General features: G+C 36.9%; 1 protein-coding gene across 1 annotated transcript in view; it reads right to left on the bottom strand.

Moving 5' to 3' along the window:
- The window catches only part of LAMA2 (laminin subunit alpha 2), a 672905-nt gene that overhangs the window by 483222 nt on the left and 171661 nt on the right, over positions 1-18022 (bottom strand). Inside the window, 1 exon segment of the mRNA XM_047732179.1 lies at positions 14987-15099. Within this exon segment, the coding sequence (XP_047588135.1) occupies positions 14987-15099 (113 nt within the window).

Raw genomic sequence — 18022 nt, 5'->3', positions numbered from 1 at the left:
GATGACCACTCCACGGGCTAATGCCTTTGTAGAGATCTGTCTCCAGGAGGAAACACATCAAATAGACTGTGTTGAACAGAAGCAATTTCAACACTATTTAACACTATTTAAATTTTGTATGTTTTTTTAAGATATTGTATGTGTACATTTCCTTTGCTTATTTAGATAATGAGATATTAACTGTACATCATTTACACCTTTCAACCTCCTGAATAATGAACTATGAACTATATCTATCACACTTTTTCTCTCTTGCATGCTTTAATAGGCAGAGCTAATGCTCTCTAAGCTACAGAACAACAGATTCTTTTAACAGGAATGAGAAAGAAGAGTGTCAGGAAAGAATAACAATCTTCCTTTGAGGTTGAAAATCTGACAATCTTTATTATGTCTCTTTTTTGAAAGATTTATTTTTATTTTACTTGAGGGAGAGAGAGAGAGAAATAGCATGAGCAGGGGAGGAGCAGAATCCTTGAGCAAACTCCCTGTTAAGCAGGGAGCCTAATACACGGCTCAATCCCAGGACCCTGAGATCACAACTCTTGAGTCAAAATCAAGAGTTGGCTGCTTAACTGTCTGAGCCACCCAGGGTCCCCATCCTTCTTATGTTTAAACAACAAATACTGAATATATGAAAAAATGGAAAGTATTGAAATACTTCAATATATATTACTTCAATATATAATACTTCAATACTTCAATATATTGCATGCTTTACTATTACAAAAGTTTTATTGTATTGTATATATTTTATTATATTGTATATATTGTATATATTGAAATACTTCAATATATTTCATGCTTTATTATTACAAAAGCATTTCATTAACAGTTTAGAGAATATGTTTCTATGCTACTCAAATGGATTCTAAAAGAACGGTATTTGCATAGAAATGCTAATTCAACCTCCTTCCAAGCCTCATTTAACATTGTTAATGTAACTCACTAAATATGTCTCTATAAAATAAATGAGTAAAATATTTAGGTCAAGATCTCTGTAGCTGTAAAACAATCTTTCTTGATAAATGCATTTTTAGTTTTGAGGGATAGACCAGGAAGAGAAGTGAATTGTTTTTTAAAGTGAAGGAGGTTCCTACACATGGGCATAACTAATTTCATGACATACCTGGATTATCCAGGAATGAAAATGACCTCAATTTATGTTAACAAAGTCTATCATAAAGGTGCCCCTCTGTATCTGATCCCACTTGCCACTTTCTTTCTAATAATCAGCTTTCTTCCTAAATAAATCAAAGGGAGAGAAAATGACCAGTTTTTTTTAAGTCATTGAGATCAGATATAACAGTAAAAATCTGGTTGAAAAGGAGCTAAAAGTGGATATTTTGGTTAACCTATTAAACTTCAAGTCCTCATTATTGTCTTCTAAATTATTGTATATTTTTCTTTGCCATCATATGGATTTTTGCATACAAATTGGTGCAGTTAAGTTTCTCTTCAAGTTTATGCTGATACCAGGACCTCACAATTTACAAAACTGCTCTTTTGCTGTTAGCATCACTTCAAATTTCTTGTCATGATATTGTAATATTTATTATGCTAATCTAGGAATTGGGGCACAGCATGATTAAATCATTTGCTCAAGATAGGCTGTGAGTAAATAACAGAATTGGGAAAAGTTAATAATCCCTCAGTAATAAAAATCTGAAAACAACCTATGTATAAAATAAATAGGCATTATCTTCTCAATAAATTATTATTTTTCTTTTTTAGTGCTCATCTAGAATGTTAAAATGTAAAAGGAATTTCCCAGTGTAATCTATAAAGATTTGATCAAGAAAATTCAATGGTGGCTGTTTATTTTTAAAATAGTAATTTTATTAAGAAGTGTTTTTGGTCAGCTTAAGACAGCATAGTAGTAGGGGGACCCAGGGCTTGCCTCATCCTCCAAACCCAGCCAAATCAGTATCAAATCATTTTGAACAGCTAGGAAACTGACCTGAAGATTACGAACAGAGTCTGTACAACTAGAGGGAGAGAATGTGTCAGATGCGAGGTTCAGGGATGTAAATTGGGGAAGAGAAAAGCTGCGGTGCTGTGAGGGTAAGGAGGGAGCCATTTCCTTGGAGAGAAGTCAGGGATAGAGGGAGAAAGTGGGAGACAGAGCAGTACATAGGGTTCCTGCAAGACACCATGGTGTGGGGATCCCCCAGGTCACACTGGGAAAGAATTTTTCCCTTTCTGGAGTACATTTGGAAGACGGTATTTTGCCTCTCCAAGGACAAAAAACCTGCCCGGTGGCACTGAGTGACTGTTCTACAGTGGGGGACAGAGGCACACGCAAAGGGCAGATAACCTAGTTGCTGCGTTTTGCTATGCGTCACCATAGATCAGGCACCTGGGTAACCACATGACTGCTTTTCTGGGACAGAACAGTGCCTGGTACATTGTTGGGGGAGGGGAGTGTGTCTACACCTTGCTAGGTCCTTTCAGATTTATTGTTTGGAATCCTAGGCATCATTCGCAAAGAAAACACAAGAGAACCGTGGCACTGGGTGAGCCAATAACGTGGGCACGGACAATTTGATGGCAGGGAGCTGACAAAAGCCTCGGCAGGGGAAGGAAGACTGTTTGCTTTTCTATGAGGGCCTCCTGAGCACTGGTCATTGCAAGTTCCCCTCCCTGGCCACAAGTTCCCCTCCCCGGCAATGAGAGGGCAGGGTGATGCCATCTTCCACCATCACCGCCACCCCTCAGGGCTGCATAGCTGGAATTCAGAGAAAACATAACACCTCCAGGGGAGGCTAGAGTCACTTATACCAAACCCCATCCCCCTATGCCCGGCAAGGGCATATTTACCAGGGCAGTTCTGACTATGAGGCACTTCAGCAGGCCTCATCCCCAGAAGACCAACACAGGTACCGCTGAATGTACCAAGTCTACTGATGCTCCAAAGCATCAGCTTTAGTTTTGGTGGAACTACGACCAGCTTGCTTGCGTGTTTGCTTTCTCTTGGTATTTTGTATTTTATCCTTTTTAATTATTTTTTTCTCCCTTGGAGTCAGGCTTATAGTTTCTTGCTTATATGTTGGTTTGTTTCTTTTTCTCATTTTTTGGGTCATGCTTCTTTTTTTGTTTGTTTGTTTTATTTTTTCCTCCTTTCTTTGTTTTCCTTTGGAATCAGACTTAAAGTTTTTTGCTTGTCCATTTGTTCACTCTTTTTGTCCCTTTTCCTTTTCTCAGATCAGGCTGCAGCTGCTGCTTCTTCTTCTTCTTCTTTCTTTCTTTCTTTCTTTCTTTTTTTTTAAACCCAGCTTATAACAAAGAAATCAAAGCACACCTAGTTAAAGGTCTAAACACTCCCCACTGCAAGGAAGGAGGAATTCTGCAGAGGACTGACTGTGAGAAAGAGCAGCCAAAACACAGCAGCAGAGTGCACACAGCATACACCAGACATATTTCCTGAAGTGCCAGGTCCTGGACAGTGTAGGACCCCTTCTTAAAATAGTATTACTATAGGAGCAGGAAACACAACAAACTTTCACAGTACACAAAAGCCAGAAAGCTAGACATAATGACAAGATGGAGGAATTCTCACAGGTGGGGTTTTCTCAAAGAGATATAAGCAATATATCTGAACAAGAATTTAGAATTAAAGCCATAAGAATACTAGCTGGGCTTGAAAGAAGCATAGAAAACCCAGAGAAACCTGGCTGTAGTGATAAAAGACCTAAAAACTAGTCAGCCTGAAATAAAAAATACTATAAGTGAGATGCAAAATCAATTGGATGTAATTACAATGAGGATGGAAGGAGCAGAGGAACAAATAGGTGATATAAGAGATAAGATTATGGAAAATAATAAAGCTTAAAAGAAGAAGGAAAGGAAACTATTAGATCATACAGACTTAGGGAACTCAGCAATTCCACAAATGCAATAATATCTGTATTGTAAGAGTTCCAGAAGAAAAGTGGGGAAAAAGAAGCCGGAGGTCTATTTGTACAAATTATAGCTGAGAACATCCCTAATCTGGGGAAGGAAACAGGCACTCAAGTCTAAGAGGCATAGAGAACTCCCCTCAAACATCAGCATAAATAGGCCAACACCAAGATATATCATAGTGAAACTTGCAAAATACAAAGATGAAGGGATAATTCTGTAAGCAGGTAGGGACAAAACCTATAAAAGTACAAACATATGGTTACCAGCAGACTTGTCCAAGGAGAATGGCAGGGCAAGAATGTGTTATGATATATTCAATGTGCTAAATGGGAAAAATATGCAGCCAAGAATACTTTATCCAGCAAGGCTATCATGCAGAAGGGAAGGAGAGATAGTTTCTAAGACAAGAAAAACTAAAGGAGTTTGAGAACACTTAACCAGCCTCTGCAAGAAATATTAGAGGAGACTCTGAGTAGGAAAGAGAGGCCCAAAACAACAAAGACTAAAAAGAAACAGAGACAATCTACAGGAACAGCAGCTTCACAGGTAATACAGTAGCACTAAATTAATACCTATCAATAATTACTCTGAATGTAAATGAACTAAATGTTCCAATTAAAAGACATAGGGTATCAGAATGCATTAAACACACAAGACCCATTGATATGCTACTTACAAGAGATACATTTTAGACCCCAAAACATGTCCAATTCAAAGTGAGGGGGTGGAGAACCATCTATCATGTTCATGGACATTAAAAAAAAAATCTGGAGTAGCCATACTTATATCAGACAAACTGGATTTTAAATCAAAGACTATAATAAGAGATGAAGAAGGGTACTATATCATAATAAAAGGGTCTATCTAACAAGAAGATCTAGCAATTGTAAATATTTATGAGAACTTGAGAGCAACAAAATATATAAATCAATTCATAACAAACTTAAAGAAACCCATTAATAAACCCATTGATAATATAATAATAGTAGGGGACTTTAACACCCCATTCACAGCAATGGAAAATCATCTAAGCAAAAGATCAAAAAGGAAACAATGGTTTTGAATGACACACTACACTAGATAGACTTAACAGATGTAGTCAGAGCATTTTATCCTAAAGCAGCAAAATACATGCTCTTTTTGAGTACAAATGGAACATTCTCCAGAAAAATCACACACTGTCTCACAAATCAGGTCTCAACTGGTACAAAAAGACTATGATCATACCATGCATATTTTCAGACCACAATGCTATGAAACTTGAAATCAACTACAAGAAAAAATTAGGAAAGACCAGATACATGGAGGTTAAAGAACATCCTGCTAAAGAATGAATGGGTCAACCAAGAAAGTAAAGAAATTTAAAAAAATATATGGAAGCAAATGAAAATGAAAACAGTACAGTCCAATATCTTTGAGATGCAAGAAAGTGTTGATAGGAGGGACATATATAGCAATACGAGCCTTCCTCAAGAAGCAAGAAAAGTCTCAAATACACAACCTAAGCTTATACCTAAAGGAGCTGGAAAAAGAACAGTAAATAAAGCCCAAAACGAGAAGAAGAAGGGAAATAATTAAGACTAGAACAGAAATAAAAGATACAGAAATTTAAAAAAACAAACAAACAAAAAAACAGTAGAACAGATCAACAAAACTACGAGTTGGTTCTTTGAAAGAATTAACAAAATTAGTAAATCCCTGCCAGACTTATCAAAAAGAAAAGAGAAAGGGCCCAAATAAAATCATGAATGAAAGAGGAGAGATCACAACAAGCACCACAGAAATACAAACAATTATAGGAGAGTATTATGAACAATTATGTTCCAACAAACAGGGCAATCTAGAAGAAATGGATAAATTACTAGAAACATATAAACAACTAAAACTAAAACAGGATGAAATAGAAAATCTGAACAGACCCATAAGCAGCAAAGAATTTAAATCGATAATCAAAAATCTCCCAACCAACAAGAGTCCAGGACTGGCTGGTTTCTCAGGGAAATTCTAACAACATCTAAAGAAGAATTAGAAGAATTAATACCTATTCTTCTGAAACTGTTGCAAAAGATGGAAATGGAAGTAAAAGTCTCAAGCCCATTCTATGAGCCTAGCATTACCCTGATTCCAAAACTAAAGACCCCACTAAAAAGGAGAATTACAGGGGCGCCTGGGTGGCTCAGTGGGTTAAGCCTCTGCCTTCAGCTCAGGTCATGACCCCAGTGTCCTGGTATGGAGCCCTGCATCAGGCTCTCTCCTCAGCAGGGAGCCTGCTTCCTCCTCTTTCTCTGCCTGCCTCTCTGCCTATTTGTGATCTCTGTCTGTCAAATAAATAAATAAAATTTAAAAATCTTTAAAAAAAAGGGAGAATTACAGATCATTATCCCTGATAAATACCAATGCAAAATTTCTCAAGATACTAGTTAATCAATTTCAACAATATATTAAAAGTATTATTCACCATGATCAAGTGGGTTATTCCTTGAGGAGTTGTTCAATCTATGCAAAACAATCACTGTAATATAACGCATTAATAAAAGAAAGGATAAGAACCATATGATCCTCTCAGTAGATACAGAAAAAATATTTGACAGAATGCAGCATATTTTCTTCATAAAAACTCTCAAAAAAAAAAAGTAGGAAAAAGGAACATACCTCACCATCACAAAGAATATATACAAAAGACTTACAACAAATATCACCCTCAATGGGGAAAAAACTGAGAGCTTTTCCCCTAAAGTCAATGTGACAGGGATGTCTGCTTTCACCACTATTGTTCAACATAGTGCTGGAAGTCCTAGCCTCATCATTCAGATAGCAAAAAGAAATAAAATGCATCCAAACCAGCAAGGAAGAAGTCAAACTTTCACTTTTTGCAGACAACATGATACTCTGTGTAGAAAACCTGAGAGTCTCCATCAAAACTGTAACTGATATATTAATTCAGCAAAGTTGCAGGATATAAATTAATGTACAGAAATCTGTTGCGTTTCTATATACCAATAATGAAGCAGCAGAAACAGAAATGAAGCAATTGATCCCACTTATAATTGCACCAAAACCATAAGATACCTAGGAATAAACCTAATCAAAGAGGTAAAGATTTATATTCTGAAAACTATAGAACACTTATGAAAGAAATTGAAGAGGACACAAAGAAACGGAAAAGCATTCCATGCTCATGAATTGGAAGAACAAATATTGTTAAAATGTCTCTATTACCCAAAGCAATTTACACATTCAATGCAATCCCAATCAAAATAACACCAGCATTTTTCACAGAACTAGAACCAACAATCCTTAAATTTGTGTGGAACCACAAAAGACCCCAAATAGCCAAAGCAATCTTGAAAAAGAAAAGCAAAGTGAGAGATACTGCAATCCCGGTCTTGAAGCTGTATTACAAAGCTGAAATCATCAAGACAGTATGGTACTGGCACAAACCAGACACATAGATAAGTGGAACAGAATAAAGAACCCAGAAATGGATCCTCGACTCTATGGTCAACTAATCTTCCAAAAAGGAGGAAAGACTATCCAGTTGAAAAAAAGATAGTCTCTTCAACGAATGGTTTTGAGAAAACTGAACAGCCACATGCAGAAGAATGAAACTGGACCACTTTCTTATACTATACTCAAGAACAAATTTGAAATGGATGAAAGACCTAAATGCAAGACAGGAAACCATCAAAATCCTGGAAGAGAACATAGGCAGCAACCTCTGTGACCTCAGCTGCAGCAACTTCGCACTAGATACATCTCCGGAGGCATGGAAATAAAAGCAAAAATGAACTATTAGGACTTCATCGAGATAAAAAGCTTCTGCACAGCAGAGGAAACAATCAATAGAACTAAAAGACAGCCTATGGAATGGGAGAAGTTATTTGAAGATGATGTATCAGATAAGGGCTGGTATCCAGAATCTGTAAAGAACTCATCAAAATCAACTTCCCAAAAATAATCCAGTGAAGAAATGGGCAGAAGACACAAACAGACATTTCTGCAAGGAGGACCTACAAATGACTAAGAGACACATGAAAAAATGCTCACCATCACTCATCATTAGGGAAATACAAATCAAAACCACAATGAGATACCACCTCAACTGATAGTTAGTTGGCTAAAATCAAAAACTCAGAAAACAACAGTTGTTGGCAAGGATGTGGAGAAAGGGGAAGCCTCTTGAACTGTTGGTGGGAATGCAAAGTGGTTCAGCCACTCAAAAAAACAGTATGGAGTTTTTTCAGAAGGTTAAAAAATAGAGCTACCTTATGCCCTAGCAATTGTACTACTGGGAATATATCCAAACGATATAAAAATGCTGACTTGAAGAGGTACATGCCCCCAGTGTTTATAAAGTCACTATCAACAATAGCCAAATTATGGAAAAAGCCCAAATGTCCACATACTGTTGAATGGATAAAACATATGTGTTATAAATACATGGTAGAATACTACTGGGCCGTCAAAAAGAATGAAATCTTCCCATTTGCAACAACATGATTGGGACTGGAGTGTATTATGCTAAGGGAAATAAGTCACTCAGAGAAATACAAATATACGATTTCACTCATATGTGGAATTTAAGAGACAAAACAGATGAGCATGAGGAAAAGAAGGTAAAATAAAATGAGATAAAAGCAGAGAGGGAGGCAAACCATAAGAGAAGTTTAACTATAGAGAACAAAGTGAGGGCTGTTGGAGGAGAGGAAAATAGGGGGTATGCACTAAATGGATGATGGGCATTAAGGAGGGCACTTGTAAGTGATGAATCACTTAATTTTCCTCTGAAACCAGTACTGTACTATATGTTAACCAACTTGAATTTAAATGAATGAGTGAATATATGAATGAATATTAAAAATAAAATAAAATAAAATGATTTCACAGAGGAGCCAAGCATATATCAACAATAACAAAACTGGTACTGGCTGAAATCATACAGCTCAAAATGAAAAGGAGAACTAAGGAGTGGCCAACTCTCTTGCTGAATCAACAACAAACAAACATTTAGTGATATTTACCTATTCATTATAAAACTGCTATCCTTGACTCCCGGTACAGTAATAGCTCATTTTATGCTGAATAACCTATTAATCTTTCATGCTATAGGTGGAAAAGACAGAAGTTATGCCATTTTAGAGGCATATTAAAATATACAAGAAAATGAAAACTCTAGTCTCCTGTTTTACAACAAAATAGTTGTTGGTTGCACTCTCTCACAGAAGTCAAGATATCATAGTGTGGTATTTCTAGAATCCAAACAATGTATAGATTCCTTAACATTATATACCAAAAGTTCTCCTGACCTCCCTAAGCTAGTCTTTAGATTCCAGTTCAGGAAAATCTGGTATAGTTCGGGGTCTTGATTCAGACACCCTAGGCTGAACTCTCAGCCCCACCTGAAATAGGCTTTGTAAAAAGGCCAAGTCACTTGACTTTTCTAAGCCTAAGTGTACTTTAACTATTAAATAAGGATCATAATTCCAGCTGCCCTTTTAAGATTTTCATGAGAAGTAAATAAATAATAAGGATGTCCACATTTTCTGTATTGTCAATGCACTGAAATATGCCTGCCTGCAAATTTGTCCTTAGCTAAGTAAGTTCTAGGAACACATTCCAGTTTGTTACTCCAAAGCCTAAGAGAAAATAAGAGGTTTAAAGCTCTTCCTCCTTGAGGAATTCCATTATAAAAATATCACAAAACCTTAATGTTTTACATCATCAAAACACTGACTAAATTAAAATTGTGAGTCAAGTAAAAAAAAAAAATTATTGAGTTTTGCAAATTGGGCTGCCTTTCTCTTGAACATACAGTAGGTTGATTTGCAGGAAGTAAGCAGGGGCCAAAGTAAATGAGGACATTGGGCAGCGGTGCCACCCTGAGATACAGGAGATGTACCACTTACACTAGGTGTATTCTAGACTTTGGAGTTAGATAGTACTGTCTTATAAATAGAAACCTACAACTTGCTATGAAGACTGAACTATAAAAGATGTCTTGGATTATTCACTCATCTTAAGGCTATTAAACTAAACAGGAAGAAGAGTGAGTAGGAAAAAAAATCCACATAACTCTTTAGATACCATTTGAGAATGCATGAGTGGGGAATGCAAAGCAAACCTAGGAAAATATAAATGGCTTCCGTGTAAAATGGGCTTTCAGGTAGACTCTGATCTGTTGAATTAATAATGATAGGTTTGAAACACTGAAAGAAGAATGAATACCTATTCTTCCAAAACTATTTCAGAAAACAGAGATGAAAGGAAAACTTCCAAACTCACTCTATGAGGTCAGCATTAATTACCTTAGTTCCGAAACCAAAGACTCCACTAAAAAGGAAAATTATAGACCAGAATCCCTAATGAACATAGATTCTCACCAAGATATTAGTTAATAAGAATAAACAGCACATTAAAAAGATTATTCACCATGACCAAGTAGGATTTATTCCTGGGCTGCAAGGGTGGTACAACATCTGCAAATCGATCAATGTAATATGCTACATCAATAAAAGAAACGACAAGAACCATATGATACTCTCAATAGATATAGAAAAGTATTTGACAGAATACAGCATCCTTTCTTGATAAAAACTCTCTGCCATGTAGGGATAGAGGAACATACCTCAATAGCATAAAAGCCATACACAAAAAAATCCACAGCAAATATCGTCCTCAATGAGGAAAAACTGAGAACTTTTCTCCTAAGGTCATGAATACAACAGGGATGTCCACTCTCAGCACTGTTGTTCAATATAGTACTAGAAGTCCTGGCTCAACAATTAGACAACAAAAAGAAATTAAAGTCATCCAAACCAGCAAGGAGGAAGTCAAAACTTTCATTCTTTGCAGACGACATGACACTCTATGTAGAAAACCTGAAAGTTTCCACCAACATATTGTTAGAACTCATTCATTGAATTCAGCAAAGTGGCAGGATATAATATCAATGCATGGAAGTGAGTTGCATTTCTATACATAGCGACATAGGGAATAGAAAGAGACATAAGGGAATCGATTCCATTTATAACTGCACCAAAAATAAGATACCTAGGAATAAACCTAATCAAAGAGGTAAAAAAGATCTATACTCTGAAAACTATAGAATACATACAAAAGAAATTGAGGAAGATACAAAGAAATGGAAAAGCATTCCATGCTCATGAATTGGAAGAACAAATATTGTTAAAATGTCTAAACTACCCAAAGCAATCCACACATTCAATGCAATCCCTATCAAAATACCATCAACGTTTTTCACAGAGCTGGAACAAACAATCCCAAAATTTGTGGGGAACCAGAATAGACCCCAAATAGCCAAAGCAATGTTGAAAAAGAAAACCAAAGCTAGAGGAATCACCATTCCAGACTTTAAGTTATATCACAACTTTTGCATCAACTTGGATGGGACTGGAGGAGATTATGTTAAGTGAAATAATTCAAACAGAGACAGTCAATTATCATATGGTTTCACTTATTTGTGAAACCTAAGAAATAGCATGGAGGACATCAGAAAAAGGGGAAAATGAAGGGGGAGAAATCAGAGTGGGAGATGAAACATGAAAGACTATGGGCTCTGGGAAACTGAGTTTTAGAAGGGAGAGGTTGCGGGAATGGGTGAGCCCAGTGATGGGTATTAAGGAGGGTGCAGATTGCATGGAGCACTGGGTGTTATAAGCAAACAATGAATCATGGAATACTACAACAAAAACTAATAATGTATTGTATGGTGACTAACATAACACAATAAAAATATTTAAAAAAAATAAATAAATAGGATAAGATAGTCAATGGTGGGGGGATAAAAAAAAAAGCTGTAATCATCACGACAGTATAGGACTGACACGAAAATAGACACATAGCTCAATGGAACAGAAAAGAGAACCCAGAAATGGACCCTCAACTTTATGGTCAACTCATCTTCAACAAAGCAAGAAAGAATATCCAATTGGAAAAAGTCACTTCAACAAATGGTGCTGGAAAAATTGGACAGTCACATGGAGAAGAATGAAACTGGACCATTTCCTTATACCATACACTAAAATAGAATTAAAATGGATGAAAGACCTAATTTTGAGACAGGAAACCATCAAAATTCTAGAGGAGAGCACAGGCAGTAACCTCTGTGACCTTGGTAGAAGCAACTTCTTGCTAGACACATCTCCAAAGGCAAGAGAAACAAGAGCAAAAATTAACTATTAGGACTTCAGCAAGATAAAAAGCCTCTGCACAGCAAAGGAAATAGTCAACAAAACTGAAAGGCAACCTATGGACTGGGAGAAGACATTTCCAAATGTCTTACCAGATAAAGGGCTAGTGTCCAAAATCTATAATGAACTTAGCAAACTCAACACTCAAAACAATAACAACAAAATCCAGCCAAGAAATGGGCAGAAGACATTAACAGACAGTTCTCCAAAGACATACAAATGGACAACAGACACATGAAAACACAGTTGACATTACTCACCATCAGGGAAACATGAATCAAAACCACAAGGAGATATTACCTCACACCTGTCAGAATGGCTAAAATTAACAAGCTAGGAAACAAAAGATATTGGCAAGGATGTGGAGAAAGGGGAACCCTCTTGATGGGAATGCAAACTGGTATAGCCACTCTAGAAAACAGTATGGAGATTCCTCAAAATGTTAAAATTAGAGCTACCCTATGACCCAGCAATTGTACTATTGGGTATATATCTAAAGGATACAAACATAATGATTTGAAGGGGTATGTGCACCCCAATATTATAGCAGCATTATCCACAATAACCAAAATATGGAAAGAGTCCGGATGTCCATCAACAGATGAGTGGAGATACACACACACACACACACATACACACACATACAGGAATATTACTCAACCATCAAAAAGAATGAAATCTTGCCATTTGCCATGATATGGGCTGAACTAGAGGGTATTATGCTAAGTGAAATAAGTCAGAGAAAGACAAATACCATATGATTTCAATCACTTGGAATTTAAGAAGTAGAACAGACGAATATAGGAGAAGAGAAGGAAAAATAAGGTAAGATGAAAACAGAGAAGGAGGCAAATCATGAGACTCTTAATTATAGGAAACAAATGGAGGGTTGCTAGAGGGGAGGTGGGGGGATGGAGCAACTGCATGATGGGCAGTAAGGAGGGCACTTGAAGTAATGAGTACTGTGTGTTGTATACAACTTATTTATCACTAAATTCTATGTCTGAAACTAATATTACAGGCTATGTTAATTAAATTGAATTTAAATAAGAAATTTTAAAAACGAAAATGCTAAAAAATTATATATATGTGGATAGAAATGATTTAACAAAAGCTTCTAATTGGACCACCCAGTTTTAAATTAGAAGAAAAAAATGCTGTTAAGTTTAATAAATATATACTACTGTGGTTGAGATCAAAGAGTAATATAAGTGATTTGAGAAAATTATAATAGCTGACTCTTGCTCCATGTGCATTTAAAGAGTAAGTCGAGAGTTAACTAGAGAAATTGACCATCACTATTTATTAATTCCCTATCCCAGAACATGACACAAGGCAAACGGCAGCAGACTTACTTCTGATTGGGAAGACTGAATTTCAATAACCACATGAACAAGGAGAAGCATGGTGACTGATAAAGGGCCAAGCTGTCTTTATCAGAAGAGGGATGAAGTGCGTTTTGAGGGTAGGATCCTGAGGGTATTCACGCACAACTCTTCATTTACCTAACGCATGACTGATCAGTGGTGTAGTTTGCCCTGTTATTCCCTGATAGTACTCAGACTTCCTGAGAAATGCCATTAACTCAAGGCTGACATTAACTGTTAGAATGAGTAGACATGAATCCATGCCAGCTGGCAATTTAGCTGCAGCCCTGAGCTCTGCTGTCACCTTGGTAAGGTCCTGAGTTGTCCTAGATGGGTGAGAGGAAGGTCTCCGGTGAGACTCACCGGCCAGCAATTTGTAGTTCCTGAGTTTGTCTACCCTGGCAAAAAATGGACTCAAACTCTGGCAGGGAGAGCAAGGCGGGGGGGGGGATTATACTCCTGTTGATGACAAATAGCATCCATATGTGAAGTGATTGGTGCCTATCTGGTCCCCTGGAAATGTGACTAAGCCCATTGGCTGGTGCCTCCCTTCACTATGACCACCAGTGGAATCTCAACATCTACAACCTATACAAAGTATCTATCACTAATTATCTTGGCCATTCCGCCTTCACTAACCCTACAATGTTTTGCTGCTCTGACTCCACTGGGTAGGGAGAAGTGACTGAGAGCCTTTCCTACACTGATTCCAGGGAAGAAGAAACAGGCTAAGATACAGAAGTCATCCGAGTTAAATGCCCCCAGTCTCAGCCCTCAATCAATTAAATTAGCTTTTGTGTTTGGAATAACAGCAAAGTATGGGAACATTTTACCTGATTCCATCCAATTTTCAAGCCTAAATAATTTGGGGTGATGGTAATTCTTGATTAGTAAGTTTGGCCTGACCTGAATATTGTGAATGGAAAGAAGAAAGAAATTAAGTGTAGAAGGCACCGAGGCCTCTGCCACACAAACTCTAATAACTTCAACATCAATTTTGTACAACTACAAGGCTTGTTACCTCGTTTAGTGGCCCAAGTTTAATTTAAGAATCAACTGTCACAGCTTGTTCAACTCTCAGTAATGAGAGGCAATTTACTCAAGAGCCCTGTTATCCAAGAACCTTTCAGTGCACACACCATGAGCAGAGCAGGAGCGCTGTGTTATTTTAAAAGTTAAAAATGGCACCAATATATTTTCTTTATGTAAAATTTTGTTGATCTATATTTTCATCATTCACTCTCATTAGTCAAAACAGAATCAGCTCCTAATTCAGTTCTAAACTCTTCATGGGAACTCATTTTCCTTGTGCTTTAGAAATAAATGTCAACTATTTCTAAATAACAATATCCTAAAGGAAGAGGCCCCTTTGTGCCTCATATTAATAACAGAGGGCAATAAGAAAAGTATCCTTTCACCCAAGAGCCACTAACTAAACAAATAGTAAATCCAAGATACAACTTTAAAAGTGGAAAATTATTTAAAAACAATTAAAAAAGGGCACTATACCTGCTGTAAATCCAGTGTAATTGTCACATAATGGTATTCGATTCCATTCTTAATACTGGGACTCTGCCACCAAGTGTTCTTTCCATCAATAGCATTTGTAATCGGGTGTCTCTCTTTTGAATCAGCAGCAATATGTGAAAGGACAAAAAAAAATCATATAATGAATTTATAGCTATTTCTTTAAAGAAAAAAAATAAAAACTAAGTTGAAAGCATCATCGTGTGAATATCAAACATAAAAATAATATAAAAAGAGAGCAATTCACATCTTCAACAGATTTCATTAATGCCAACTTTTCCACAGCACTCTATAAGGTAGCATGAAATGCCTTAATAGTTAAGCTGTAAGAGAAGAAGTGCTCAACACTCTGGTCATCAATTCAAATAGGGAACTTTAAAGATTACTACAGAAATTAAGTGTGAAGAAATAATATTGAGATCTAATGGATGTGTCAGTCATTCAAAGAAGCAAAGCTCTACTGTCTGAGGCAGCTCTAGTAAGCCATCCACTTTGTGAACAAAACAAAAAATCCTAAATTGTGGTTGAAAGGTACTTGAAGATTTATCCTTCTGACACATTCATTATTACCAAGACTTGGGCACTCTGGGGTTATATGGGTTTAATATAAAACGCTGTCACATCCATCCTATGAGACTTTTTGCAGTCAGCCCTTTACTGGCCAACTTCTAACTATTTAAAAATATAATGAAAGATGGGGTGCCTGGTGGTTCAGTGTGTTGAACATCCAACTCTTGCTTTTGGCTCAGGTCATGATCTCAGGGCTGTGAGATCAAGCCCCACATGGGGCTCCATGTTCAGCCAGGAGCCTGCTTGAGTTCTTCTCTCGCCTTCTCCCTTGGCTCCTCCCCCTGCTCACTTTGTATGCTGTCTCTCTCATAAATAAGTAAATCTTTAAATATATATTTATATAAAATGAAAGATACCCCAAACCTCCCATCTAGCATTTGCCCATCCCCATCATCACTAACTCAATGGAGAACAGAGAGAATAGCACACGAAACTCTGTCCTACCAACAGAATGTGGATCTTCCCTCACCTTTACTCCAGGTAGATGAGAACAGAACTCAGTGTGCAAATTAAAAGGAAGACTGGAGATAGATGACAGGAGGGCGGACAATCATGCCACCCCACCCCACCCCACTTCTGCAGTCTTTTCTTGACATCCCGTTCCTTCTTACACTCCTCAAACCTCACATTTCCTCCAACTTAGCGCCATGCTTCTCACAACAGCAGCCATTACCCCTAAAGTGCCAAAGCCCTCATTCTGTTTTGGTTCGTAGTCATGGGTTCTTGTCTGAAATCTGTTCTCATTTTCCAAGTAACACAAAAATTCCATTTCAGGTTTTTGGGTTTTTTGTTCTTCTCTTCTAAATAGGCCCAGCTCATTCACAGGTGAGGATGGCAGGATTGGAAGTGGATGGAGATGTTCTTATTTCTATCCCAAGGGCTGCACTAAACTACTTAACTTCCTTAATTCTCACTTGAAAGCCAATATATTTAACCACAGAAATGTACACAAACTGGAGGCTAGCTTCCCTGCTACACTTCTGTATATTACGGATTACGTATGCCTTGGGGTGTCAGTCTTGAGAACTTTTTAACACTACTTCTCTGGGGAGATGTTTCAAATAAATGGCCTAAGAGTAACCTTCTAGATTAGAACACAATCTTTCTTGTAAATGGAAGGAATATTTCAAATAATGAGCAAACCATATCACTACAAGCAATAGTCATGGACCCTCCCTTTGCCTACATGATGTAGGAATGTATACATGTACTCTGATGATAATGGTGATGAAAAAAGCATGAGATCTGGAACATGGAGAGTTGGAGGATGAGGAGCTAGATGTTACTCCTGGCTCCACCATTTGGTATTTAACCATGGCAACTCATTTAGATTGTGTGTGCAATTTCTGAAATAGGGATAACAAAACTCCACTCCAAAGCAGTGATTCCCTGATTAATTTTCAGGAAAAAATTGAAAAAATGTAGATGAGAGATTTGTGGAATTGATGAGAGTCCCAGCTCTTCAATGATGCAAGTCACAGTAACCTGCAGTCTACTTCACTCTCATTTAATATACTATCACTATTATTTCATCAAATAATGAACTGAAACCAACAAAAGCTTTAAAGAAATATAATTTCTAAATGAAGAACAGTCCTTTAAAATGTGTTCATCGTTGTCATTAAAAATTCAGAATCTCGGGGTGCCTGGGTGGCTCAGTGGGTTAAGCCGCTGCCTTCGGCTCAGGTCGTGATCTCAGAGTCCTGAGATCGAGCCCCGCATCGGGCTCTCTGCTCAGCAGGGAGCCTGCTTCCTCCTCTCTCTCTGCCTGCCTCTCTGCCTGCTTGTGATCTGTCAAATAAATAAATAAATAAAATCTTTAAAAAAAAAAAAAATTCAGAATCTCTCACTTTCTCATTTTTCCATGGACCAGTAAACATACCTTGGATGAGAACTCTAAACTAACATGGTTACCAGAGGAACATTACAGTTATTAATATTCTAACCATTATGCATATACATAAAATAAATTATACATCTGTTCAAAATGTACACTGTTCTGAATCTTAATTAGAGCTGAAATGCATTTAATAAAAAATTTGAAAAGAACAACAAAACCAAGCAAAATGAAGTCCTCAATGCAACAGGAATTTCGTAATAAATGAAATCATCTTCAAAAGAAAAATTTTTATTCAAAACTGCATATTCACTAAATCTGCCACTTTTAGAGCAAATACTTTGACTATATTAGTTTTATTACAATAGCCTGTTATGACTTGTTTAATTAAAAACATAGAGGCTTATGTCCTTGAGTTACTTATCGGAATATGAGAGCACAGGACAAGACAAAAATATTCTATTTTTATTGATAAATTATTTAGTTCAGCTAAGCAACTGGATGGATTTTGTTTTGTATCAAGTCTTCTCATATTCGCAGTCCACTGAGATGGGGCATCCTATCTCATTATTGAAAAATAAAACTGCTGAATGTATTTAATAATTGGCACT

This window comes from Lutra lutra, chromosome 6 (genome assembly GCF_902655055.1).
Source record: "Lutra lutra chromosome 6, mLutLut1.2, whole genome shotgun sequence".
In the NCBI taxonomy this organism is placed as follows: domain Eukaryota; kingdom Metazoa; phylum Chordata; class Mammalia; order Carnivora; family Mustelidae; genus Lutra; species Lutra lutra.
The sequence above is the reverse complement of the archived record's forward strand: the minus strand, read 5'-3'. Positions and strand labels throughout refer to the sequence as shown.